Source organism: Myodes glareolus, chromosome 1, assembly GCF_982192425.1.
Source record: "Myodes glareolus chromosome 1, mMyoGla1.1, whole genome shotgun sequence".
Classification (NCBI taxonomy): domain Eukaryota; kingdom Metazoa; phylum Chordata; class Mammalia; order Rodentia; family Cricetidae; genus Myodes; species Myodes glareolus.
The window spans coordinates 35346562-35373917 of NC_142026.1; the positions used below are offsets into that span (position 1 = coordinate 35346562).

General features: G+C 50.8%; 2 protein-coding genes across 2 annotated transcripts in view; both read left to right on the forward strand.

Annotated features, from left to right (window-relative positions):
• Positions 1-7047, forward strand: part of Crocc2 (ciliary rootlet coiled-coil, rootletin family member 2) — a 62820-nt gene extending 55773 nt beyond the window's left edge. The window contains exons 30-33 of the mRNA XM_087905706.1: positions 471-617; positions 3043-3174; positions 3969-4148; positions 5045-7047. Coding sequence (XP_087761832.1) covers positions 471-617; positions 3043-3174; positions 3969-4148; positions 5045-5113 — 528 coding nt within the window. The 3' untranslated portion in view covers positions 5114-7047. The remainder of the gene's footprint in view (positions 1-470; positions 618-3042; positions 3175-3968; positions 4149-5044) is intronic.
• A 4947-nt stretch (positions 7048-11994) lies between these two features.
• Positions 11995-27356, forward strand: part of Sned1 (sushi, nidogen and EGF like domains 1) — a 60865-nt gene continuing 45503 nt past the window's right edge. Inside the window, 1 exon segment of the mRNA XM_087905717.1 lies at positions 11995-12343. Within this exon segment, the coding sequence (XP_087761843.1) occupies positions 12131-12343 (213 nt within the window). The 5' untranslated portion in view covers positions 11995-12130.

Genomic DNA, 27356 nt, shown 5'->3' on the forward strand with positions numbered 1-27356 from the left:
TCAAGCCATGCCCAGTGAGTCAGATCACTTCCTGTCGCCTGCGGGATCAAGATGTAAGACCCTTCAGGGCATTCTTCAGCACCATGTCTAGCTACTTGCCACCTTGCTTCCCACCTGGAAAATAATGGACTAAACTTCTGAACTGTAAGCAAGCCACTACAATTAAATGTTTTCATTTAAGGGGGGTGAGGGGAAGCCTAGGCAGATGCCAGAGGCAAGTGTGAAGTTGTGCAGAGACCCAGACAGCATCCAATTCCCAGATGACAGGCAGGAAAACCGGTTGGAAGGACACCACAGGGAGTCAGAGGACTACTTTCTTGCTTCACAATAGGCACCTCCAAAGGAGGGGTTATTCGCAGGTGTATAGTTTGGGGGGCGGGGGGAATAAGTAAGCTGAGCCCAAGACCGTCCTCAGACAGACTGCCTGTCCCCATCCCTGGCCCACGCACATGCAGCTTCTCTCCACCCAGGTGCGCCTGCAGAGTCGCAGGGAACAGGAAGCTGCAGCGACACAGCGGGCAGAGAGGCGAGCCCTGAGGGAGCAAACGACTTTTCTGCGCACCGAGCGGGCCCGCCTACAGGGGGAGCTCGCGTCCCTGCGCACGCGCCTCATACAGGTATTGGTTTTGAGGCGGAAAAGATTCCTAGAGATGGAGGGAAGGGCTGCAAGAAGTGGGGAAGATCCACGGGTGGCCATAGAGCGGATGCTGAGAAAGGAAAGATTGGTCCAGCAGGCTTCAGTGTCTGCATTTCGCCTGGCAATGGTGCCAAGTTCAGAGCCAGCCCCAAAGCTTCCAAGCACCTTGTAGAGACCTCTGGTGGTGGCAATGCACCCATCTTGATTGTTGTTGAGGGAGGTGAAACATCCTCCTTGGGCCACCCCTGACTTTGTGGCCAGCTCTGCCCCAAAATGAGCTACCTCCTAGGTCCCTGGGTCCTGCTCACAGTGGAAACAGCACCCGACTTTGAGGATGTCATGCGCTACGTCGGTTCTGCAAACCTCTCTCCATAGTCACAGCCTTCCCCCCCACCACTCCACCACACACACCTTATTTCTCATGAAGAGTACCACTGAGCTCGTGTAGAACAGAGCAGACAGGCAGGCCATGAGACCAGGGCAGAGTTGATGCTGTGTAGGACTAGGGATGGTCATTGCTCAGCACAAGTCAGGGTGCAAGACAGAATTCGTGCAGTCCAGTGTCCACTATGCTACAAAGAAGCAGGAAGGAGCAGGACACGGCCCATTCAAGCTAGCTTTGCAGAGTACCGGGCTAGACTGTGATCACAGAGCTCTGATACCTTCACTGACCTCTCCAAAATAGAAAAGGCCCAGAGTACTGGCTCCAGAGAGAGTCAGGGTGAGATGGCATGTGGAAGACTTGAAGGGAGGATAAAATCTCCCAGGCTGGCCAAGTAGCATCAGCAACCTGATTACTCAGGGCTTTGGGTCTCCATTTGCAAAACAGCGAAGCAGGAATGTTTGTGTTCAGACACTGAGGGCCTCAGGCATGGGTTCCAAGGTAGGCTGCCCCTCTCAAGGCCTCTTGACTCACCCTCCACCCCAGCCTGCTCAGGGCACAGGAGCCAGCAGGCCAGGGTAGTTACAAAAGCCACCAACCAACTTATCCGTAAAAGGCCACCTGCCTTCCCACAAAGGAAAGGTGGTATCAGCAGGATATAGTCACCGGAGTCTTCACGTAGTTGCTGGAGGGAAAGATGAGCTATTCCCAGCCTGAGCCTGGGCGGGGAGTAGGATCGTGCCTTCCCGGAGGTTGCTAGGGCAAGGGGAGGTGGCACTGCCTAGGGGTAACAGAGCAAGCTATGGGCATAATGCCAATATTGGGTCCTTGGGGCCTAAGAAGGGGAGGGCAGGAACAGCTAATTAGTTCCAGGAGGTCAGCTGTGAGGGGCCCACAAACCCATAAACCCTTTATTGGTGTCTCAGGAGGGGAAACCCGGATGCGGACATTATTTATTTTGGATTTCACTTTTCTCTTCTCTTTATAACATGCATTTCTAGCAGCGTAGCTAGATTTTTTTTTTTTTTAAAGAAACAGGGTTCCCTTTTTAGTGGAGAGACCTCTTTGTTTTTCTCAGTGCTGAAGAAGAAAGTTTTTATTTTTTTAGGGCTCAGACCCTGACCTTATAACCTTGCCCGTGCAAGCAGCTCACTATACCCCAAGGTCCCTGAGAGTTTCGTGTGGGCTCCAGGCCCCAGATGAGAAAAGTGGGTTTTCCTAGCACTGGAAAGGGTGCTGCATGGCACTGAACATGACCCCAGCAGGCCAGCAGCAGGCACAGAGGCAGACTGGCTCTAATCCTGCCTTGGTGATGGCTGGCCTGGTGAGACTATAAAGCCAGGGTCCCCTAAGTTTCCAAGAGCACTGTGCAGCCACTTCAGGCTCCTGGTGCGAGTAGGTAGGCTTCTGCTGATCTCAAAGGAGAGGATGCTTCATCAGCTCTGTCTTCCTGAGGTCCCAGCTGCAGGGTTAAAGGATCCCTGGCCTCCACATGGAAAATGATTGTGTCTCATAGCTAACTTCCAGGCTACTCCAGGATACTAGCCTGTATCCCTCCTGGTGGGGGTGAGTGACTAAGACGGCTCTGTCCCAGGATGGACGGCAGAGAGAGCTATGCCACTCTGACACAGGTTTGTTGGCACTGTGACAATGACCATAGTCAGATCCGTGGCTTTGGCCATGCATTGCAAAAGGGCATAGGGGCATGTAGGGCTCAAGAAGCCTGAGGGAGTCTTGTAAGAGGTAGAGACATAGGTCTTCAAATGCCACATCCCTTACCAAGGATCACTACACGAACTTCTGCTGATCCAAAACAGGGAAGGCACTTGCCCCTTCTCCTTAACTCCTGCTGTGGCTGCAGATGCTGATAGACATGGACAGGGGGCAGTACCCTTGCCAACAGGAGATTTGGATTCCGTCCCAGAAGCACCCTTTACTCTCCAGAGGGACGTCTAACCTAATATTGCACCTTTTCCAAAAAGACCCTAAATTCCACCACGGTTCTGCCTCCCTCTCCCTGCAGGCAGAGCAGGAGACCATGAAGAAGGAGGAGGACACAGCAATGCTGGGGGCCAAGAAGGAGCTGCTGCTCCAGTCTCTGAGCAGCCTACAGCAGGAAGTAGACGGGGCCCTGCGGCAGAGCCAGCAGCTGCAGGTGGGCTGAGTTGATGGAGTTCTATGGTATGCAGGCTTAAGGGTAAACCTGGGGCAGGTTCAAATGGTGTGGCCCTCAAGGGGTGGGCCCACATGTATCTCCGGCCTGTGAATGTCACCTGTGTATACATGCACATGTACAGAAAGGCAGCTAGACAGGTCACTGTCTGTGACAAGTACCAAGCTGAGACTGAGACAACAGTGAAATCCACCAGAGACCCCTTCAGAGTTCCAGTCAGAACTGGGTCAGCACTAGGGACAGTCTTTTAGGAGCAGGGGAGGGGGAGGACTGGTGAGGCCCTTTGTGAGCTGGGCTGAATGGCACAAGGAACAGAATGGAGGATCAAGCATGCTTGGAGGATGGAGCCATATATGTCTTCTAGGTCCAGGGCCTGATACTAACCTATGCTCCTTTGAGGGTTCGGTCTCCCCTTCCACCATGGGACACCCCCCATTCCAGTCGACTGCCTTTAGGGAGGATAAATAATCATCAAAATTCAGTGACCTCCAAGGGAACCTGGGATGCTGTTCACACAGATTTAAGGCCCACTCCTGGGGCCTGTGGCTTGGGCTCCAGCCCAGCAAAACCCTTAGCAGGTGGCCTGGACTCAAAACCTGTGGGCTGAATATGTATGCCAGCTCCAGGTCTGTTGCTGGTTCTGGGCCAGGGCCAGCACCCCAGCCGAAAGCAGTGGGGCCAAGACAGGAAGTACAGCCCCAAAGATAGGGTGGGGCATCCCACTGGACCTGACCCCGGGATCCCGGCAGCCCTCAGTGCCTGTGTTCTCACTCCAGGCCCAGATGGCTGAGCTGGAACAGGCCCACACCCAGCGGCTCCAAGAACTGGCTGCCCAGCACCAGCGGGACCTGGCAGCTGAGGCCGAGAGGCTCCACGAGGCCCAGCTGCAGGCCACACAGGCTCTAGAGTCCCGTGAGCAGATACACCAGCAGAAGGTGATGGTCCTGGAAAGGCAGGTAGGGCCAGCAGCCCCTGTCCTCTGATCAGGGCTGCATAAGGGAAAAGGAAGGGCCCCTGTTCCCATGGCACCCCAAGGGTAACCATATGACCTCTGTTGGGAGCCTTGGTTCCTAGTATACGCTGTATATCTGCTCTTTTGTGAGTGACTCCATGGATCATCCACAGATCAATGAGTAGTAGAACATGGGCTCTGGACCTCCACTGCCCTGCCCCCTGAGAGGATGATTCCAGTCAGAGATAGCCATGACCATGACCACGAGGGACATGCAGAGACTGCCTGTTGTATACAGCTAGCAGTGGTGGCCCCACACTTGTCCTTTGAGTCATGGGGAGAGCATCAGCACGTGAGCAGCTTAGTGGGTTGGGAAAGTGCAACTGAGCACAGAGCCTCAGGAGTACTGTATGCACACAAGTACATGTGTGCTGAGCCTCAGGAGTGTGCATACAGTGCACACACACAAGTACACGTGTGCTGAGCCTGCTGCAGCCTGCAGCTGAACTACTGAGTCATAAGAACCTTAGGACCATTGATGGCCAAAACCCCTTATTTTACGGAAAGGAAACAGAGATACAGAGAGGCAAAGTAACTGCCCAATATTACCTTCAATTTAGTTTCCATGACCCACTAGCAATGCTTATTTTAACCCAGTCATCCTAAGTATATTTCTGGCCTTAACAGAAAAAAAAATCCCCTTCACTATTCACAGGATGCTAACTGATGTCCTCATAGCAGGCCTAATCAGATTAAATGAGTCCTTCTGCCTGTCTACCTACTGTTTCTAGCCCATGCACACTCCCTTGGGAGCTCTGGGCTGCAGCCTCCCCCCGCCCTTCCTGATGTAACTCTCCATGGGTCACTTTCCACCTGACTGAAGCTCTACTTTGTCCCTAGGTGGCTAGCCTGAAGAAGCAACTAGACCAGGCAGTGCGGCGGCAACAGCAACAGGCCCACAGCGACTAGGCATTCTGAGCTAAGCAATGGCCTCCACTGTAGTTCCTTCACTACCTCCCTGTGCTGGGTGGCCTGCAGCAACCAGCCGGAACAACAGGCTCTGGGGGAGATGTTAGCGCCCTGTGCTACTGGGGAAACTGGTGCTATGCCCACTATACTGGAGGGGTCAAGCCCAGCAAGCACTAGTGTGTCGTGAGAAGATGCACGTTTAGGCAGCTACCAACCAAAGCACATTATTCCTTCAACTCCTCCTCAGACTGCAGAAATCCTGCCTGTGGGGAACACATAGGTTGGGCTGGACCATACTGTTGGTCACTGCTCTTGAATATTCTGTCCTGCTGCAAGGAGCAGGCGCATTGACCACCCCTCAGCCCATACCAGGTCCAGGGGATCCATTCCCACACTGGCCCTGCTACTTGGGCCAAGCACTGGTGGCTGGGCCCTGTCAGACCAGCTCCCTCACCATGGGCTGCATTCCATGCCCTCAGATCTGTAAACACAGGGAAACACATGGAAAACATTTCCACCAGCAAGAGCCAAAAACACAGTGTCCTGCAAGGCCAGCCACCACACCCCATATCCAGAGGCCACAGAGTCTTCCACATCCAGGAACTGCAGTCCCGGTGCCGTGGCAGGTGGCTGAAAATGGCTCAGCTACAAGTCTGTGACTCGCTGGCTATGGGAGATAAGAAGCTGCCCCAGCATCTCCCATTTCCATACCAAAAGTGCTGGCAAATGACAGTAGGGAGTCCTGCTCTGGTGCAATGAAGACACCGAGGCCATCGTTTTGCCAGAACCTGCTCCTGTCTCACCTGTTGGCATCTGTAAACCTCTCTCCTATTCAGCAGTGGTCAGAATGACTTCTCTTCCCCTCCAACCAGCCTCTTTGGCCTTATAAATGACATTTCCAGTACCTCTGGGCTACCGGTGAGCCTGGTAAGTGCTTGCCTACACCATAGGGTGAAGGTTGATCCGCAGCTTGTGCTTCTGCCCAAACCTCCCAAAGCATCTTCGAGGATCCTGCCCCAGGCTCCTGGAGCCCATTCAGCCGCAGTCATGTAGCTGTGGCCGAGGTGTGTGACAGCCTGTCATTGACTTCAAGACCTCCAGACTTTAAACCAGCCATCCATCAGACCTTTGCCTAAACTTAGGAGCCAGACCCTACACAGCCGAGGTGGGAAGACAGGCTGGTTCACTAAAGACAGTGTGAAGAAAGATTCTGAAGTTCGGGCCCAGGCTCTGAAAGGAAGAGCACAGAGACCCCTTGGCAATGGCTTCCCTGGACAAAGGACAAGCTGGTGGTGGCAAAGGTAGCCTGGTCTATGCCCACCTACAGTTTCCAGGTACCAGCCAACACTGAGCCTAGCGTAGGAGAGTGGATGGCCTGACCCATTAAGGACTGAGAAAGTGGGGCTTTCTAGTTGGCCCTCACCTTCCTCCTTCCCTTGGCTGCAGTTCCCTTGGAATAGTATTGACCTCCCTGCTCAAGGTCCCAAGAGTGGCCCAGAAGCTGGCAGTTGCCCCAGGAGGCCAGGGAGCTCCTCCATTGCGCATTCAAGGAGCCCACGTGCGGTGTCAATGCCTCTTCCTGTCCTCGCAGGGCTCACTGGTGTCATGGGGACATCAGTGGAATTGAAGCTGCCTGCTGAGGAGGTATCCCGTAAATGTACCTGCAAGCTGAGGGCATGCTTTAGCAGTGAGGGGCCTGGGTACTTCTCAGCACCAAAGTGAAAGACACTGTGGTCCAGCCAAGGTGCTCCCTGGTGATCTGGGGCCTTTACACGGGCTGCTCGGAAGAACATTGAGTACAATGAGGGCTTTCGAGAATGCTGCACTTTGAGTATTTAAATCGCTGCAGGGGATATTGCTTTTACTTATTCAACATAAAAGAATGTATTTGGGGAAAAGGGATTTTTCTAAAAAATATACTGCATTTCTCTACACATTTTCGAAGGCGTGTGCACATTCGTGTGTGTCAGAGTCTGGTGACTCCTGCCCTGGGCAGAGGGCTGGTGCTTGTGAAAGGCCTTCCCAGCCACACTCTGAGACCACTGTGTGTGGGTGAGGAAGCTGCAGCTGGGGTGAACGATTCAGGCTTATGCAGGTGGTGGGGGACCCAGCCTTCTGGCTCTTGTCCGCCCCAGAGTCTGAGAGGAAAGGGTTCTGAAACCTCACTACTGGAATTGCCCAGCTCCAGTTCCAAGGGAAGGCAGGCAGTTTCCTTTATTTGGACTGCCCCACATTTGGTTCCTAGCCTGTACGAAGTCTGATGGATTGCAACATCCACTTGAGAGGTGCTGGCTTCAGATGGGTGCCTCATCTCTGCCCCTAACCTGAGCAATCTGAACAGGCTCTCTGGATGTCTATAAAAATGAGGAAGTGGCCCTCAGGCCTGGTCTTGCCACGGTGGAGCCTCAGGGCTCCTCATAGAGCCTGGAGTTAACACATATGTCGTTAGACCTGGAACCCATGTGTAGCTCCAGAGATGAGCCTCTACCTGCCCATCCCCTTCAGGGGTTGGGGAGCACAAAATACAGGTGAGGTATCTCCCGAGGCTCTGAAGACAGGAGAGAGATAGACAAACAGGTACACATACACACTGAGGGCCCAGAATCAGGCATTGATCCTGATTCTTATCATTGATCCGGATCCGGTTCTTACCAGAGATAACACAAAATCTGACAGACACATGCCATCGTGCAACCTCCACTGAGGGATTTGGAACATACTGAGGGGACTAACATCCTTATTCCCTTGACCAGGGGGCTCTGGCCACGCCCACCCTTGGGTGCCCCAGTTTGGAGCCACCGGCCTTACCAGCCTCTCAGGTCAGTGTAGGGAGAAGACAAACAGAAGAGAAGGGCTTGGGCCCAGGAAGAGCTTGTAGAAAAGGTCAGACTACAAGCTCGGTGTCACATCAAGGTTGGTCAGCCTCAGACCTGGAGCAGAAGGCAAAGGCTCCTCTTGACTATGCTGGAGCAGGATGCAATCGACATGCCCTGCTCATTTGAGATGTCCAAAACACTGACCTTTTTTAAAAAATACATCCCGTGTGGTGCAACAATGAAGATGCATCTGAGAAATGTCACTGGACAACTTGGTCACTGCAGAGCATCACGGAGTTTGTTACACAAACCGAGATCCCTGCAGTATTCTTGGGTGATCCAGTCTTTGGAGACCATCTGGAATATGTGATCCGTGCCTGACTGGAAGATTGTTATACAAGAAAATAAAACCTCGCAGGAGGCAAGTAAAGATCACACCGCCACACATGATCCGAACCCCACTCCTTCAGAGGGGAAACCTGAGCTGTTCCTGCCTCCAGAACACACACTTAGGGTGGCTGTAAGGGGCACACTGCTCTGAGTGCTGTTTCCAAAATGTTTTCCTTGGCATGATGTCATCAGAGTTTCCCCAAGGCCTTTAAAAATATCCCAGCAGTGTGACTTTATCAGCTGCGGTTTCTCCAGGTCTACAGGCCTATCCTGTGTCAGCTGCCTCAGTTTTCAGGAAGCAGGAAATAGAGTTGTCCCTGAAGGAGATGGCCTCCAATGTACCTGGTGGAGCTCAGGCCCACATCTGCACGTGTTTCCGGCCACCCTGTACCTCAAGTAGACTCAGAGTTTCCCATAGGCCAATTCCTGCATCACTACCCACTCAAGTGAGCGGGAAAGTTCTGCCTGAGCCTCACCTGCGTTGGCCTTTTCAGTTCCCATTTGCTTGAAACAAAGCAAGTTGTAGCCATTTGGGGAGCACATGCTGAGCTCCAGCTAACTGTCTCCCTGAGATCAATAGCAAAGGTCGCATCATGGGTGCTGGGGTTGGCAGGCCCCATGTGCAGATGCTGTGCAGGTATGGCTTCCTTCCCCCCTGTCAAGGCGGACTGTCTAGTCTCACCTATGGGTACACTATGTGCTTCTCCTCAGGAGCAGGGCCCCACCTCTCCCATCCCATCCTGGAACAGTCGAGGGTCACTAGTGGGGAGGGGGCTTCTGGTTGTACCGCATGATGGAAAGAGCTGCTGCAGGGGAGCGTGGGTTTCTCTAGCTACATCCAAAGGGAAGGAGGGAAAAGGCAGGGGTGGGCGGTGGCCTCAGGTCCGCTGTGTGGGACCAGCTGACTAGTCCAATCCCCCAACCAGGCAGAACAACGATGGTGTTCCCCATCTTGACCTTCACGGTTTCCTAAGGCCTGAACATCTGGTGGGTGGCTCTGGGGCTCCCCCACCGAAACAGGCGCACACAGTCGGGCCCTAAATTAAAGTGTCACAGGCCTCTTGGGGGGCTCAAGTTTCCTGAGAACATGAGCCTGCTTGATAAAACGATTTTGGTTGTGATAAATGTGGATTTTCTGTGGTAGAGACAAAGGCGCCCTTGAGTCCAGGGGGGGACCTAAAACAGCACGTTGCTGAAAAGTATTTCCTGACAATATTTTTAGCACCTGAAAAAAAAAAAAACAATTTTCCCCTCGAGTTCTGCCTGTGTGTGTGTGTGTGTGTGTGTGTGTGTGTGTGTGTGAGTGAGTGAAATAATGCCCAGCAACAACAGTGAGGTCTGTGTTAGCCCCCCACTCCACCCCCAAACCCTGCCCTCACTGAAAGTCTGCACGGGGCACCCAGTTGGAGATAGAGATCAGTGCCACCTCTCTTGATGGAGATGGGAGGACCCAGCCTGCACTTGTACCTTCCCACAAGCCCTGCTCTGGGATAATAAGCCTGTGTCCTCTACCCTGCAGCGGGTCAGGGGGTTCTTGTGGGAAGCAGTCCGGACCCCATGTGCCGCCCACTACTTTACATACCTGGAAGGACAGTCTTCAATCGATGCATCTATTGAGCGCCACTGTGTACCTGGCAGTGTGCTGAGTCCTGAGGCACCCCGGACTCAGTTCCCAAGCTGACCCCAGCCCAAGTCCAGACGTGGGGCTTTGCTAGGATCTTCTGAGGCGCATCCTTGGGGGAAGGGTGGTGGGGTTGAGGTGGGAGCTGGGGCCAGGCATTCAGAGTAAAGCACGGCTGTACGGTTGGAGAGAGCAGAGCTGGCTAGTGATGGGTTTGTTTAGTGTCCCAGGGGCAGGAAGGCAAATCTGTATTCCCCTAAACTTCCACCCTTAGGACTGCATTTCCATGTGAGAAAGCCTGTGAGACAGGAGATTGAAGCTTCCTAGCAGGTGCGGAACCCAACAAAGAGGCTAGAGTTCCTGGGTCCCCAGAGTTCCTGGGTCCCCAGAATAGTGACCAAGCCTGCTGGAAGCCTTGAGAGGCCTGGTCCTGATGACCCTGACTTGGCTTGGTCAGTGAAGCCAGGGAACTTCCCACAAAGCCTTCTTAAATCCAGGAGCCTGGCCCGAGGGCTGATCTTTTGTTGTTGTTGTTTGGTTTGGTTGTTTTTGGAGATGTGGTTCTCTGTGTAGTTCCCTGACTGTCCTGGAACTCACTCTAGCCTCAGACTCAGAGATCCACCTGCCTCTGCCTCCTGAGTGCTGGGATTAAAGGCGTGCGCCACCACCTCTGTCACCAGGGGCTGACCTTCTATAGCTAACTGTCGAGGTGAACCTTTCCCATCTCCAGCCTTGGCTTATCCCTCTGCAAAACAAGATTGCTACACAAAGGGAGGTGTGTGGGCAAGAGCAAGGCAAGTCAGGCACTAGGCATAGGACGGAAGGAAGTGGCCACTTTCAGACTCTTGCCAGTACAAACAAAGATGTCCTTAAATCTAGTGCCAGTCCCTGACATCACAGTGGTAAGGCTGCTGAGAAGAGGATCTGTATAAGCTAGGAACCCCTGACTGACACACATAGAACTCTCTGCTATACCTTAAAAAATAGCAAGTAATGTTCCTTGCTCTAACTGAAAACACAGCACACGCTTGTTAGAGAGATGTCAGGAAACACGGAAAACGCAAAGCCAGCATAAAACCACCCAGAATCTCAGCAACAGCAGCCGTTACTCTTGCAGGTTTTTTTTTTTCATCTTCTTCTTCTCTTTGAGAGAAATCGTCTTGTCTTTGGGGATCACAGATTTGACTTATAGCTATATGTCACCCAATAGTAGGATGTGGGAGCGGACAAGGGGACTGAGGTTCTAGGAGTCAAATCCCTGGAGTGATTCTGGGGACACAGAAATGGGTTAGATTGCACTCCTAAGGCAGGACAGCCACTTAAAAAGCAATTCTCAAGATGAGCAAGGAAGGTTAAGGCACCATAACAACTAATTTGTCCCAGGGCCTGGATATTGGCCTATCCCATGGGTCTCCCTGACACTTTCCAGCTGTGGTAGGTGTCTGATCCCTTCAGAAAAATAACCCTTACATAGGGAGAAAGATGTGTAAGTCTTCAAGTCTCCCAGGCCCAAGGTTCACCTCCAATGAAACCAGATAAGGAACAGACCCTGGGACAGGCTTCAGCTGGCATCGAAAGTTGGTGACCTAGGCTAGGATTGGAGTGTGGCCACACTTGGTTCATCTACGTGCTGCAGGACAAAGTGGGCCCAGACTGACATTCTATCAGGGAAAGATGCTCTGGACAGACAGGGACCCAGAGGACACTCAGGAAACCTGTCCAAAATCAGGCCTTAGGGCAACCAGTCAGCTTCAGAACTGCTCGATTAGCCCAGGCGCCCCTGCCGAGAAAAGGCAGTTCCTCACCTCATGAATGCCCAACTGCAAGGGAGCTCCAGAAGCTAGGGGGTCTCGGGGCACCCAGAACTAGTCCGACTTTAAGCGCCTAGAGACAGGGAAACCTGGGACCTCGCTCTGGCTCCCTCCCGTCCAGAAGACCAGCAAGTTAAAACTGCCACTATTTGCATGACCCCGCCTCTCCCCGCCCCTCCCGGGTGGCCGCCAGGGCTGACTATTTAAACCCTGGGACCGGAGGTGGGTCGGCGGTCCGCGATCCTGCCTCGCGCCTTCCTAAGCAGTGCTGCGCCTAGAGTGCGGCGCGAGCTAGCGACAGGCGACAGTGCGGCCAGTCGGCCGTGCGGTGACTGCGGCCACCTGCTCGAGCACCCTGATCCGCTCTCAGAGCCCGGCGATGCGCTGCGGCGCCGCATGGGCGCTGCTGCTGGCCGCAGCCCTGGGGCTCGGGGCTCGCGGGGTGCGCTCTGCGGTGCCCCTCGCCGACTTCTACCCGTTCGGCACGAAGCGCGGCGACGCCGTCACCCCAAAGCAGGACGACGGCGGCTCAGGGCTGCAGCCCCTCTCGGTGCCCTTCCCGTTCTTCGGCGCCGAGCACTCCGGACTCTACGTGAGTAACCCCGAGATCGAGGGGGCTCCAGGGAGGGCGTCGCTGCCCTCCTCCCCAACTCCCGCTGCTGCTGCGGCCAGCATCTTGGCACCGCGGCAGCCAGAGGTGGAATGAGGACAGCGCTTCCTCTCTCCCGCCGCCAAGACCGGACAGCGGCTGGCTGGAGAGGCGTGGGCAGGGCGGGGCGAGCAGCCGCCAGGGCACCTAGGCGACAGCCAGGCCAGCGGAGCGCGGCGCGCCCCTCCGGCTCATGGCCCGACCTGTTGGGACATTGGCAGAGTTGTTCGCCAGGCATCCACAGAGCTACCAAGTGGGGACCCTCGCTCCTGTTCCTTTACAGAGCTATGTGGCAGTGGGTATATGGCCTCTGGTCACAGTTTTCCCAGTGGGGCATCTGGCTTGTGATGGCCTCAGCCCTCTCTAGGCCACTTCAGCCTCACACGCAGTTAACCACCCAAGGCCCGGGGCCAGGAGGAATTCTGGCGTGACATGCTTAATTGTAGAAGACCTGCGCTGGGCAGGGCTGGCAGCTAGGGGCAGTGTGGAGGGGTTTACGCCTCTCTCCCATTCTTAGTCCAGAGGTTGGTCATCCAGGCTCAGACTCTCTAAATGGGACTCCCGAAGGTAATTCCCAGCCCCCAACACGGATGCTGGAAAGGTGTCAGTGGATAACAAAGCCTGAGTCTCCTTGTTCCCAGGATCTGACCCCGAGCCAAGCACTTGTGCACAGCGGGGATGGGGGTGGGGAGTGGGGGGTGGGTATGAGCTGTGGTGAAATGACCACTTAGCGCCAGCCCTGACGTTTTCTTCGAAATCACCCAATCGGCTTAGAAACATCTGAGCCAACTTGGTCTACAGTTAAAACACCATCTTAACCACAGCCTCTGCCACATTCAATGCCAATCACTATTAGCACTACCACCTCCACTATCAGTACTACCACTGGCTCCTCACCTCTGTCACAAGCACTGCCTCTTTCGGCCCCATATGGGCATCCCCGCCATCTTGAGCAATGCCTCCATCACCAGCCACATAGTCTGCATTCTCATCCTCCTGACATGGACGGTTGCCCACCAACTTGTCCACCACCACTATCTCCAAAACACCGATCCCCACAGCTGCCACCATCAACCCACACAGTCCACCACTGTGGCACTCCACAGCCTTCTTGTGCCCACTCAGAATGGCCTCCTCACCTTGGTGGCAGGGTCTGGTGACATGAACAGGGAGGGCATGGAGAGAGAGGAGAGAGAGGCAGCCATCACTGAAAATCCCTCTGGCCTGGGACTTGTAAGCTGTAGACAGGAAGAACTGCGCTCGGGGTCTGCCCAGCAGGAAGAGGCCTGTACATCTCAGGAACGTGAAGACCCATCCTAACAGAGCTCTGTCAATATGTTCTTTGAGCGTTCTGGCTAGCCTTGAATTTTCCACTCCCACATCGCAGGTGAAAATATTATTGAAATGGTTGACCCTCTTAGCACGAGAAACCAATCTCTGGCTCTAGGAAAACATACGCCCTACAGGAGCCTCTCCCTATTCATACACTGTAAAAAGCACCCGCTGATGTGGACATGGTGTGCACAGTGTACCCTGCCTTTCCCTCTGCTCAATGGAAAAGAACGTGGACTTCTTCAGGAAGCCCTGCCCATTTATCTAGCCTGAAGCAGCACTTTCACAGGTGGGTAGGTGACTGTCAAGGCTATGTGGAGAAAAGGAGGCATTGTCTCAAGAGCAGGGTGTCTGCTGAGTGTCCCCAGGCCCCTCAGGCTGAGAGGATGCCCCTGCTCTGGCCCTCATCCAACCCCACATAGCAAGAGATGGCGTCAGCAGCTCTCCTTGCCCTCACGGCGTGGTTAAAAGTAGGTTCGTTGAAGGAATGAGTGAAAGAACGCATGCCCCAATTTTCTGTGTCACCCCACATCCCAGCGGGAATCAGAAGTGCCCTGCATGAGACTGGCGCTCCTTGTGACTTCCTTAGAGAAATGCAGACACTTTCCTAGCATGTCAGCTCCAGCTTGAGGGTGGCCCCTTTCTAGAAAGGACCTTGTGTTCTGCTGCTTCCTCGTGCCATAGTAGCTGGCCCGGAAATTACTGAGCGCACACGTTGTTGCTGAGGTTTTTTGAAGCTCCTGAGGTAAGAAGTTCCTGGTGGGTTTGGGGTACTGCCCACTGCCTGCTGACTGGAACTTTTACCGCCAGACACTTAGTAAAGATTGAAGCTGCAATATGGCCTGCCGGGCCTGAATCGTGTCTCGCTTGGCACTGGGAGCCTCCTCTGTGGCCTTGGGTGGCGTATGACCTGTCCGCTTCTAAGGGAGTACCATGTGAGCTATGTCCTTCAGGGTGCTGGGCTCCTCCAAGGGCCAGGAGTCTGTTAAGGTGGTACAGCGGCTGAAGTGTGATCAGGGATCTCCCAGCTGTGTATCCAGCCCGAGCAGGGTGAAGGAGCCAACAGGGTGCTGGCACTCTGGGAAGCCGTCTCCACCCATCCTCCAGGTAGCTCCTCCAGCCATGTTAAGGCTCATGCACTCTGATCATCCCTGACCATTGCGCCTGAGAAACTACTTGCTATACTGGTCTCTGGGAAAACTCTGGAGGCAGTGCATGAAATATAGAGCCTGGGGTGGGAAAACGGCGAGGATTTAGAGGTCAGAGGGTGAGCCCAAAGGTGAGAAGGACAGTTAATAGTCAGCTTGACTCGAACTCTTGATGACCAAAACATCACTTCTCACACCCTTGAGGCAAGGTTTGATTCCACACCATCAGATGTGCTGACCTTCCTACCCTTAGAGCACAGTCTGTCTCTACCCTGTAGATACCGGGCCGAAGAGACTTTTCTTCTTCTTCTTCTTCTTCTTCTTTCTTCTTCTTCTTCTTCTTCTTCTTCTTCTTCTTCTTCTTCTTCTTCTTCTTCTTCTTCTTCTTCTTCTTCTTCTTCTTCTTCTTCTTCTTCTTCTTCTTCTTCTTCTCCTCCTCCTCCTCCTCCTCCTCCTCCTCCTTCTTCCTCTTCCTCTTCCTCCTCCTCTTCCTCTTCCTCCTCCTCCTTCTCCTCCCCCTTCTCCTCCTCCTCCTCCTCCTTTTCTTCTTCTTCTTCTTCTTCTTCTTCTTCTTCTTCTTCTTCTTCTTCTTCTTCTTCTTCTTCTTCTTCATATTCTATGTGCAACTTTGTCATCTCTGCCTTGTTGTTCCTCTCGTGAGCCTTGGTTTGGCTCTGGCATAGTAGACAGTGATTTCTCCCTCTGATGACAGGGCTTCCTTGTATACTTGTACTTGGGCCTGGGTCTCAGCAGGTCACTGTGTGTGTCAGAGAGGATTTTCTAGATGCTCGGAGCTGGTAGCCAGGCGTCCTGTACAGGGAGGACTAGACTTGGGAAAGTAGAACCAGTCTGTGAGTGAGACGTGCAGGTGAGGAAGCTGAACTTAGGGTTCAGACGTATCCAGCTGCCTTCTTACTGTGCCCCTGCATGGGGGCCCAAACTGAAGTCCTCTTTGCTCCCTACACCACTTCTCGGAATCTGCAGTCACTGTGGTCCAGGCTCTGTCCCCTGCAAGTGCATCTTCACTGGATGTCCAGTTCCTAACCTTCCTTACCATCTGCCTCCTCTACTTGTAGACACAGCAGAGCTGAGAGCACCAATGAGATCCGTGTCTCTTCCCCTTCCCACACTTGCCTGGCTCCTCTAAGAGGCCTTTCCTGAACAGGTCCCTCACTGCCAAGCCCTGCCTCTTTATTTCTCTGAATGTGGCTGATGCTTGTCTTATGGCTAAGATGTGAACCCCCCAAAGGCCCAGGACAACAAGAGAAGGTGTATAGAGATAGCACAGACAGTAGCAGCCCGGCTAGGGTAGGCACGACTTCTCGTTCCGACTTCCAGAACTCTCACAGCACCATGCCGATGGTGGCCTTTATTCTTTCTCTGGTAAGGACAAAAGGATGTGAAGTTGGATGTTTCCTATCCAGCCTGGCAGCCTCTCCTTTTCAATTGAAGCATTTATAGTGTTTGCGTTTGATAACGGTTACCAGTATGGCTGACTTGGCCTCCTGATTTACTATTCACATGTGAAATTAATTACTTTTCTCCTCCAGTAGCATTTGAAGTAACTCCCAGTACTAGTCAGCAGGGGTGGAGCTCCTAGATAGGCACCAGCCCGATTTTTCCCATGTTCGATGATGTAAGTTCTGTGTTCAGCACTGGGACCTTACCATCGGGCTACAGAGAGTAACCAACAGCTTTAGCCTATATGTTGGGGAGCATGTGGGACACCTTTGGCCAACTCCTTCAAATTCAATGTCAGGACCTTAAAATAGCATCCATCTATTTCCCCATGCTGCCGCATGCTATTGTCATAGTTTCACAGAGGTATTAAGCCCAAATAATACACTGCTAATATTTTGCTGTAAGCAGCCAATTGTCATCTATAGAGACTTTAAAATTGGACAGTCTTTTCTGTTTACCCAGTTTTGCTGTTTCCAGATTTCATTTCTTACGTACAGCAAGACTTCCTGTGGCATTTCTTGTAGTGTTCACTTGCTGTGCATAAATTACCTGTGAAACGGGTTTGCTCACCTTCCTTTTGAGAGCTGTGTCTGCAGTGTGGCTGTGGGATTCTGGGTTGAACATCCCATTTTTAAAGGAAGTGTTCCACTGGCTTTGCACAGTTCCTAACAGTTCCTCCTGCCATTCTCGTGTGGGTAGACGGGGTCTAACATGTCTTCTTCCCTCTGACTGCAAGATTTCCCTTTTGCCCCTGCTTCCCAGAGATTTGAGTCTCAGGTGTGTTATTGTGGCATTTTTTAAAGTATTTCTTCTGCCCAAGGTTCATACATACTTACAGCCTGTGGTTATATGGTTTTCATGAAATTTGAGAAATTTCTGTTGTCTTCAAGTAATTCTTCTGTCCTTTGCGGCCCTCATTTGAAGACTCACGGTGGGCACTTCCTACTGTGTGCTGCTACCCAGAGCTCACCGAAATGTTCTTCTGTCATTGGTGGTCCCTTCCCCTGGGCCCTTTATTTTCAGTAGACTATTTTTATTACATGTTATTGATTTGCGAAGATGGGTGCATATCATAGCACACATTCGAAGGCCAAAGGATAATTTACAGGAGTTGGTTCTCTCATTCCACCGTGTAGGTTCCGGGGACAGAATTCAGGGAGCCAGGTTTAGAGGTAAACACCTGTACCTGCTGAGCCATCTCATTGACCTGATTTGGATATGTCTTTTCTTTTTTTAATTTTCTGTTTTCTGTTTTATTTCTTTTATTTAAAATAAGTTCTTTTCTCATATAATAGCATATTGTATCCTGATTATGATTTTCCTTTCCTCTTTTCCTCCCAATTCCTCCCCCCATATCCTCTCCCAAAAGATTCATTCCCCTTCTGCCTCTTATTAGAAAAGAACAGACTTTTAACAGATAATAATAAAATGTAATGAGATAAATTTAAAAAAAAAACTATTACGTTGAAGTTGGATAAGAAAAGTCAACAGAAGAAAAAGATCCCAAGGGAAGGTACAAGAATCAGAGACCCACTCATTCACACACTCAGGAGTCTTATGAAAACACTAACCTGGAAGCCATAATATAAACACGAAGGACCCAGTACAGACCCAGGCAGGCCCTGTGCATGCTGCTTCAGTCTCTGAATTCATGTGAGCTCCGGTCATATTGATTTAGAGGGTCTTGGTTTGTTTTTGTTATTGTTTTTTGTTTGTTTGTTTTTTGCTGTGTTGTTTTACTGTTGGCCCAGCGACCTGAATTCACTGCTGTTTCAGCCTCTGACTGCAGCTCCGCCATCACTCTCCCGCTGTTCAGGCCAAGCCTCGGCGTGACTCCCCTTCCCACCAGAACTGCATGCGGGAAAATGTAATTTTTAACTTAGTTTCTATCGTTCTATTTTACCAATAAAGACCCGGGAATCAGATGCTGGGGTGAAAACCTGCTAGCTCAGAGAAGCCCGAGAAGCAACCAATTGACCTTCCTCCTTAGGCATTTCTAAGAAAGACAGGCATTTCTCTGTCTTTTTTCCAGACTCCCTCTAATTTTCTATGCCTACTTCCTGTCACCTAGTTGCTGGCTCTGCCTCCTGACCCAAGGTTTTATTTAATTAATGCAAACTCAGGGTTCACAGTGATCAAATATCCCGCAGTGTGTGTGTGTGTGTGTGTGTGTGTGTGTGTGTGTGTCTGTCTGTCTGTCTGTCTGTCTGTCTGTCTGTATCTGTGTCTGTCTGTCTGTCTGTCTGTCTGTATCTGTGTCTGCCTGTCTGTTTGTCTGTCTGTCTGTCTTCCATCTCCTCTGGCTCTTAAGTCTTTCTGCCTACTCTCCTATGGTGTTCTCTGAGCTCTGAGAGGAGAGATTTGATGGAAACATTCTATTTAGGGTCAAATGTTCCAAAGTCTTTCACTCTCTGTGCAATGTAGGTCTCTGTATCTGTTTCCATATTCTTCAGGAGAAGCTTCTTTGATGCTGGCTGAGCAAGGCACTGATTTCTGGGTATAACAGAATGTCACTGGGAGTCATTTTATCACTACAACTTTTTTAGACCAGTAGTATTTGGTTTTACCCTAAGTCCCTCAGGTATCTATCTATCTAGTCTCTGGTTCTTGGTCACTCAAGCAGTGTCAGATTTGGGCTCCATTTCATGGAGTGGGCCTTATGTCAAATCAGATATTCGTTGGCTACTCCCACAAGGTTTGTGCCACCATTGCCCTAGCATATCGTGCAGACAGGACAGCATTGTAGATTGAATGGTTTGTGGCTGCCTTGATGTTTGCGTTTCTCTTTTGGTAGAATGCAGACTATCTTCCTGTACCAAAGACACTAACTAGCATGTAGAGATGAAGGCTTTCTATAGGTACCAGCTCGAACTGTCTATGTTCAATGAATTGTGTAGGTATTGTCTTCAACAATGGGGCCTTGCTGTCAGATTATGGAGAGCAACTTATTGTCTTGGCAATAGCCTGGATTGTTTGGGGATTCCCATGGGCCCCCTTTGGTCAGTAGCTCAAATTAGGTATCCCAATACCAGCACTGGAAGCTTCATTTGGTGACAAAGAAATGTCCTGTTGAGATTCTGTCTCACCATCATCCCATCATTTAGGGATCATTGTGTATATATATATATATATATATATATATATATATATATATATATATATATATTATGTATATATATGTATATATATTGTGTATATATATTATGTGTGTGTGTGTAATCTAAATGAAATCTCTCTCTCTCTCTCTCTGTGTGTGTGTGTGTGTGTGTGTGTGTGTAGTTTTAGGAAGCTTCTACTGTATTAGGTTTCCATACTATCCTTCAAATTGTCCTTAATTTTATCTCTTTCTGTAGTCTCACTCTCAATCTTCTCTCTCCTTCCCCTCCTCACCTGATCCTCCTATTCCAGTCCCCATATCCAGTCATACTTATCTATTCTATTCGCCCCCCCTTTTTTAACAAGATCTATTTGTAATCTCTGGTCTCTTACTCTATACCTGCTCTCTGTGGTTCTAGAGATTGTAGCTTGGTTATCATTGACTTAACAGCTAATACCCACATATAAGCAAATACATTGTCTTATTGTCTTTCTAAGTCAGGGATACCTCACTCACTCACAATTCAGAATTGTCTTTCTAAGTCTGGGATACCTCACTCAGGATGACTTTTTTTTCTAGTTCTGTCAATTGGCCTGCAAATTTCATGATGTAATTTTTTTTTAGCGTCTAAGCAATACTCCATTGTGTAAATGCACCACATTTTCTTCATCCATTCCTCCATCAAGGGACATCTAGGTTGTCTCCACTTTCTGGCTATTATGAATAGAGCAGTAATGAACATGGTTGAGTAGTGTCTTTGCAATAAGATGAAGCATCCTTTGGGTATATGCCCAAGAGTTACCACTGGTATAGATGGGTCTTGAGGTGTTTCTAATTGCTGTGTTTTCATGGTCACTGATAGTCTGATCTGCAGTGACCAATCTTCCTGTTCATATCATTCAACGGCCTTTGTTTTGCTTTTGTCCTTGTTTTCAATTCTGAGGATTAAACACAGGGTTTGGGCATGCTAGGTAAGTGTTCTGTCACTTAGGTACATTCTCAGCCCTTGTTTTTTCAAGACAGGATCTCACTATTTGTCTTAGACTAGCTTTGAACTAGTAATCCTCCTGCCTCAGTTGCCCCAGTGCTAAGATTAAAGGCATTTGCTAGTATGCCTGACTCAATGTATTTTTATTTTAGCTTTTTTATCTGTTTGTGTGTACATATTCACAAATATGAGTGAGCATCCATGTTCGTGTGCGTGTGCATGTGTGTGTGTGTGGACCAGAATGAACCCTGGACATCTTCCTTTGTCTCAAAAGCCAAAGTTTTTGAGTTTTTGAGACAAGATCTCTCATTAGCCTGGAGCTCACCAGTTCAACTAGACTGAATGGCCAGGAAGTCCTAGGGAGCCACCCATTCCCTTTCCCCCAGCACTGGGATTACAAGTGTGAGCCACGACACTCAGCCCTGTTATATGTGTTCTAGGCTCACACTCAAATCTTCATGCTTGTGTAGCAAGCACTTTACTGAGTGAGCTATCTCCTGGCCCTCAACTGTTTTATTTTTTTACTCATAGTTTTATTTGGATTGTTTCTGCATTTTTAATTTCTCTTTTCCTTCCATTGATGTCTTATATTTATAATAGTGGCTTCAGTACTAATTTTAGAAAGTAATTTTACTGAAGTACTTTGACTGTGCATAGGCCTGAAAAATAAACTAAAAAGAATAGTAAACAAATACGGAATTCCGAATGTAGTTTTGTGCTTCACTGAGGTATGCGTTTGTAGCTCTGAAACTAATGAATGGAAGGGTAAACATACAGAGAATGATGTGAATGTCCTAGTTTCTCCCCGTGACTGTGATGAAACACTAACAAAGAAAAAGCAACTTAGAAGAAGAAAGGATTTATCTAGCTTACGCTTCCAAGTCACAATCCATCATTAAGGGACATCAGGGCAAGAGCCATGAGAAACGCTGCTTGCTGGCTCGTCCTCTGGCTTACATGCTTGCAGGCTCCTGCTTAGCCAGCTTTACTCTACATCCCAGGACCAACTGCCTTGGTGTGGTACTGCCCACACCAGGCTGGACCCTCCTCCATCAGCTAGTAATCAAGACAGCGCATCTACACATGGGGTCACAGGCCTCTCGGATCTAGGTAACTCCTCAGTGAGGGCTTTCCTCTCAGTTGACTCTGGGCTGTGTCGAGTTGACAAAGCTAAAAGGGACAGTGAGCATCACTGTGAGAGATGACAACTGCAGATTCAGAGAGGAGGAGGCACAAATGAAGTGTGGCTTTGTGTCGGGTTTGAGTTGGACGGGTCATTTTAAACATGCAGTACCTATACCTCTGTATGTATTGTGATAGTGGATCCTGATGTGGCTATGTATGCGTGACATATGTACATATGCATTCATGCAGTCCCATCAGAAATCGTCCTCCGGGGTGATGAGTGGAGCTGAAAATTCTCATCAGCTAAGAACATTATGGTGACTTCATGTGACACATTACTGGTGTGCTTGTGATGAGCAAAGCTGTCTACACAGCTGGTCAAGCAAGTGAGGCTGCCTAGCTAGCGAGCCCCGGGGATCCGGTTTCTACCCTCCCCAGTGCTGGGATGACAAGCATGCCATGACACCTATCTTTTTAATGTGGGTTCTGAGGATCAAACTCATGTCCTTGTGCTTTTGAGGCAGGACTGAGCCATCTTCCCAGCCTGATGTGTGTGTGTGTGTGTGTGTGTATACACACTTCTTTACAAATCAGGGCAAACTATTTGCTCAACCAGCCTTCCATTATTAAGCCCCACTGTATACAACCACGGCCTTGCCCCCTTGCACTTGGGAATCAGTATATGCTTGTGTCTCCTAAAGGCTCTGGAGGCCTGGTTGGGAGTACAAAGAGAGAGACTGAGGCAGATTCTAGGCAGACCTCTGACCCTGAACTTCCACACCAAGGTCAGCCTAGCCCACGCTATCCTCTGAGCTTGTACAGAGCTTGTCAAGGGTCAGACATATCCCCTCGGGCCAGTGAGACTGACCTTGGGCAGGCATCTGCCCCCTTTGCTAGATGGCAGGGTGGGAAGTGGAGCAGGCCCGGGAGCCTTAGAGGCCCACTGGGGATGAGATCCCAGAGGAAGGACCACTGTACCCTAAAGTCCCAGCTCTGTGTGGGAAGCAGGAGGCCACAGGCTTGGCCTGGAAAGTCTACCTCTGACATGGACGCCGCAGCGCCACTGGAAGGCCATCAAGGCCCAAAGTCTCAAGAGAGTACAGGAGGCAAGTGGCCTAGCCAGGGACAGACACAAAAGAAGGTTTGGACACTAGGCAAGGTATGGTCATAACACACTGGCTGGGCATGTCCAGGGTGAGTGGGTTCTGGCCCTGCTGAACGTGAAATTTAAGGAGTTTCTGACCAGGTGTGTTGAAGGTGACACAAAGGCTCCATTTACATAGGACAGTTTGAGACAGAGGGAGACAGAACATGAGAGAGAGAGCATCACTGACCACACTCAGTCACAAGCTTACACCAAGCACAGGTTCAATAGCATCAGAAAGTGGTAACTGAGGGCCGAGGGCAAGAGAAAGGATGTACCCCTCCCAACCTGAGCACAGACCGCAGCTCAAAGGACCCCTCCTCCTGGACATTATCCTGACTGTCCCTAGTGACTCTCCTGTCCCTCCCACAACCACGTATACAGCTCTGTGATGCCTAACCCTGTACCAAGGTGTTTTGCTGGGGGTGGGATGGGGAGACCTTCCCTCCATGGCTGAGAAGAAAGGATGCTCACACAGCAGCCCTCCCCGCCTGCTGCCTAGGACACCAGCCCCCACTGTGCCTGCAGAAGGAATCTCAACTGCCCAGAAAGCTGCCAGGAAATGAATGACATGCCTACAGTCATCAAAACAAGTGTCAAAAGCCTGGGGTCAGGAGAGCTTTGTTATTTGGGCTGGGAGAGAGAAGTCCAAGCCAAAGGAAGGAACCCAGGTGACCCCTCGCTGATCTGATGTTTGCATAACTGGTGCAGCCTCTCTGGTAAGCCAGAGCCCCTACCCAGAGCAGCCTCTGGCCTTGGACTCCAGGGTGTTGGCCCAGGCTCAGGCCACATTGCACTTAGTCTCTCAGGCCATTTCCACGTTCCTGACTTCAAACAAGTCGGAAATGCCAACAGCCCTGCCTCTCCGCTTCCTCCAGCCAGGGCTGCCTTCCGGCAGGAGCCAGAGGAGGGAAATGGGGGTGGGGGGAGGCAACGGGAGAGTGTGGATATGCTGGCATGGAGGCAGCCCCACACCATCCAGGATGCTCCGCCTCCTCCACCTCCCGCTGTGTTCACAGTCACTGCTGCTTCCTGAGACCTCCCGGCCTCCCAAAGCAGCTGGGCAGCTGGACAGCTGACAAGGACTCTTCCCCGGGGAAATCTCAGCCTGGTCCTGGTAAAGCTAGCTACAGTCAAGGAGGGGAGGGCACCCCTGGGAAGCAGGGACCATCTATACTCACCTCTGTCCACTGCAGACTTTACCAGCAATCATCCTGAAAGGTCCTCCTGGGACCTCTGTCACCCACGCTGGGCTGTGATGTGACATCCAGGTGGCAGCCTTGTTTAATCTCAACAACAGGTGCTCAGCCCGAAGAGAAGACAATGTTCCTGGACTGGCCCAAAAGCTGCAGGTCCCAGAGGAGACCTGGGAGTGGCCAACAGGAAGGCCCTGCCTAACTTTCAGGGAAGGGCTGGGAAAGGCAATGAATGACTGGTAACCAAAGCCAGGCATATAGTAGCATCCTCAGCCTACAGATCCCTAGAGAACGTGGCCCCCTCCTTGCCCAGGCTGGCAGGCTTCCTGGGGGGCTAGCATTTCTGCAAGGGTCTAGATGAGTATCAACACGACTCCTCTTGGTACAGCATCTGGACTCATGATTGGGTTTTTGAGGAGCCAGTGGCCGAACAGAAGACTGTCTGGTAGTCACCTCTGAAGCCTGGACAATACATGACAGCTATTCATGTAGGAATGCCTGGCATCCACAGCTCCCAGGGGCACCAGTCAGGGACTCAAGTCTCATTCATTCTCCTTGTTTTCCATGCTACACTGCGTGCCTCACAGAGTGGTACTGAAGTACAGAAAAACTATAATAAACTTGACATCCGGGGAGACACAGCATCTCTCAGGACCTGAAGGAGAGGGCTACCAAACACCCCCTAGATCTCTGGCCTGGGCCTTGCGTACCTCCACAAGAGATTCATGGACCCCATCTAGAGAAAGGAAGCCCACGAAGCTCTGCCCAGGAAAGGGAGCTTGCCAGCCCAGCATCTGGGCCCCAGTACCTGCTTGGCTGTGGTCCTGGTGCTGCGCTGTCCTGGCAGGGGAACAGTGCCAGCTTGTTCTGCCTCCTTCTTGGACACCCGCACCCCCGGCTCTGGTCCTGCTCCTACTCTGAGAAGAACAGTAGCAGTCTGGGATGGAACATAGGAGACCACAAAGACCAGGGGCCTCTTCTGTACACATGGCACATCTCACACCCTGAGGCAGGAAGGAAAACTCAGGACGCTGCGGGTGGCCAAATGAGTGGGTAACTGTGGGGAGGGGCAGTGCAGCAGGACCCCACCCTGCAGGTAGCCCATCTCCATTGGTCACCCAAGTCCAGTCTCAAAGACACTGACCCCTCCCCCCTCCTAGGAAGAGTCGCCTTTGCCACCTGGAAAAGGCCCAGAGCTGTCCACTCTACGTGCATCCCACCTCTGGGCAGCCACCCCTGTCCAGCCCCTGAACATAGCATTGACAAGACCCCTCCACAGTCTACCCCAGCCACAAGCAAGCACCACCTTCCTTCCCTCACTGTGTCCAGGGTGGCTCATCCCTGCTCCTGATTTCACTGTCTGCACCTCGTCATTACCGTGTGGCTGGCAGAAAAGACGATGAGATATTTATGTGTTTTTACAGTGCTAGACAGTCAGGGCTGTTCTGGGGTTTGTTTTCGTTAAAATTTGCACCTTTATTGAAGTAAAATTGGCAAAATGACCTAAGTATATGTATTCAGGTTTTATGCCATGCAGCAATTTGGGATATGCCGAGAATGACTGCCGTGGCAAAGCCAGAGCGTTCCTTCGCGTGTGCTCCCACAGGTGGGAGGTGGTCTAGTATCAAGCAAATGATGCTGTATTTCTAATGCAGCCATCACCACTGGACTGCAGCACTTACATAACTAAATGGTAAAGACTAGAATGCCATTTCAACTGCTGCTTGTCACGCCCACTCCCCTCTCCAAGTCTTAAAGCCATATTTCTACTCCCTGCTCTGTGGGTTCAGTGTTCTTAGATTCCACACATGAGCTCATGTGGCAGTTGTCTTTCCGGACCCGGGTTATCCCACTTCTCCTGGGGTCGTCCAGGCTCAGCCCATGCTGTTGCAAATGGGAGATTGTTTTCTTTTACAGCTGAGAAGTATTCCAGTGTGTGTAACCCTAACCCTAGCCCTGTTCATATGTATGTGCGTGCGTATGTGTGTGTGTGTACATACATATATGTTCATGGATGTGCATTCATGGGTGGGTGTGAGCACGTGTGGATGAGTGCATCTTGTGTGGGCATGTACGTGGGTGTGCATGGTCATAAACCTGCTTGCTGATGAGGCTGATGGCTTGAGCCCAGGCCCTGGAACCCCTATCATAGAAGGAGTGAATGACTCCCACCATTATCCACTGACCTCTACTGACCTCTACATACATATGTAGCCTCCCTCATCATACTCACAAATAACCAAATAAATGATTTTAGTGTGTGGGAGGCTGGAGAGATGGCCCAGTGGCTAAGAGCACTGGCTGTTCTTCCAGAGGACCCAAATTCCTTTCCCACCACCATGGCAGCTCACCCCTGTCTGTGATTCCCGTTCTAGGGGATCCGACACCCTCACACCAATTCACATAAAATAAAATATTAAAAAAATGAAAAAAATAAGGTGGAGGGCAATATAGGGAGAAACTCAGTGTTCTCTGGCCTCTGGAGATGTATACATATGCGCACACATATACATACACACACAAAAGAAAAACCAAAACCATTTTGAGAACACAGTTAAAAGGACATGCTCTAACAGACATTAAAACAAACATTTACCGTGATGGATGGGTAAAGTCCAGGAGGTCTCAACCCTACACAAAGAACTGTAGTGAACTAAGGAACGCTGAGAGCAGGAGAAACAGCCTTCCTCAGGGAAGAGCACACCAGTTGGTCATCCAATACCAAATGGTCAGTCCTGAAAACTTAGATACAAAAAACATTATAGAGGCTGAGCAGTTGTAGTTGAGTATTTAGTAATATTTATGTATATGCATATATGTATGTAACAACAATTAATGAAAAAGAAAGGCCATTAATTTGAAAGAGAGCAAGGAGGGGTATGTGGGAAGGTTTGGAGGGCGTCTGAACCTGGATCTCTTTATCCTCTGGGATTGGCCATACCCAGCTTTTATGTGTGTACTGGGATTTTCTCCCTCAATTGTAATTTAGATTGATGAAAATTAGTTCAACCGTAAATAAATTTGTTTCTAATGTAAGCCATATCTTCCTAACAAAACCCCAGTTTGATAACCATGAGTAACTTATCCCACGCACATACGTATCTCCAGACTCAGACGATTACAAACCTGATGCTCTCAGTAACTGTCCATCCAGAACAGGTCATGTGAGCCCCCCAAAGAGTTCCTCTGTCTACACTTCTTTACTGAGTGTCTGGGGACAGCACGAAGGCCCATGTAGATGCCTCACATGTCGTGGGTTTGCTCTCTTAGCTGAGAAGCTTGGCTCTTACTTCAAGCCTGCTCTTTATCCCCAAGAGGACAATATTTCATCTCTCAAGGCTGCGCTCCGCAAACACAATCCAAGGAAATGACCTTGCCGATAGCCAACAGGGACTGGCATTCTTGTTTCCAGCAGAAGTCTAGGCTCAGGGCCACAGTGAATGCTTCCTCCGTCAGGTTACTCCT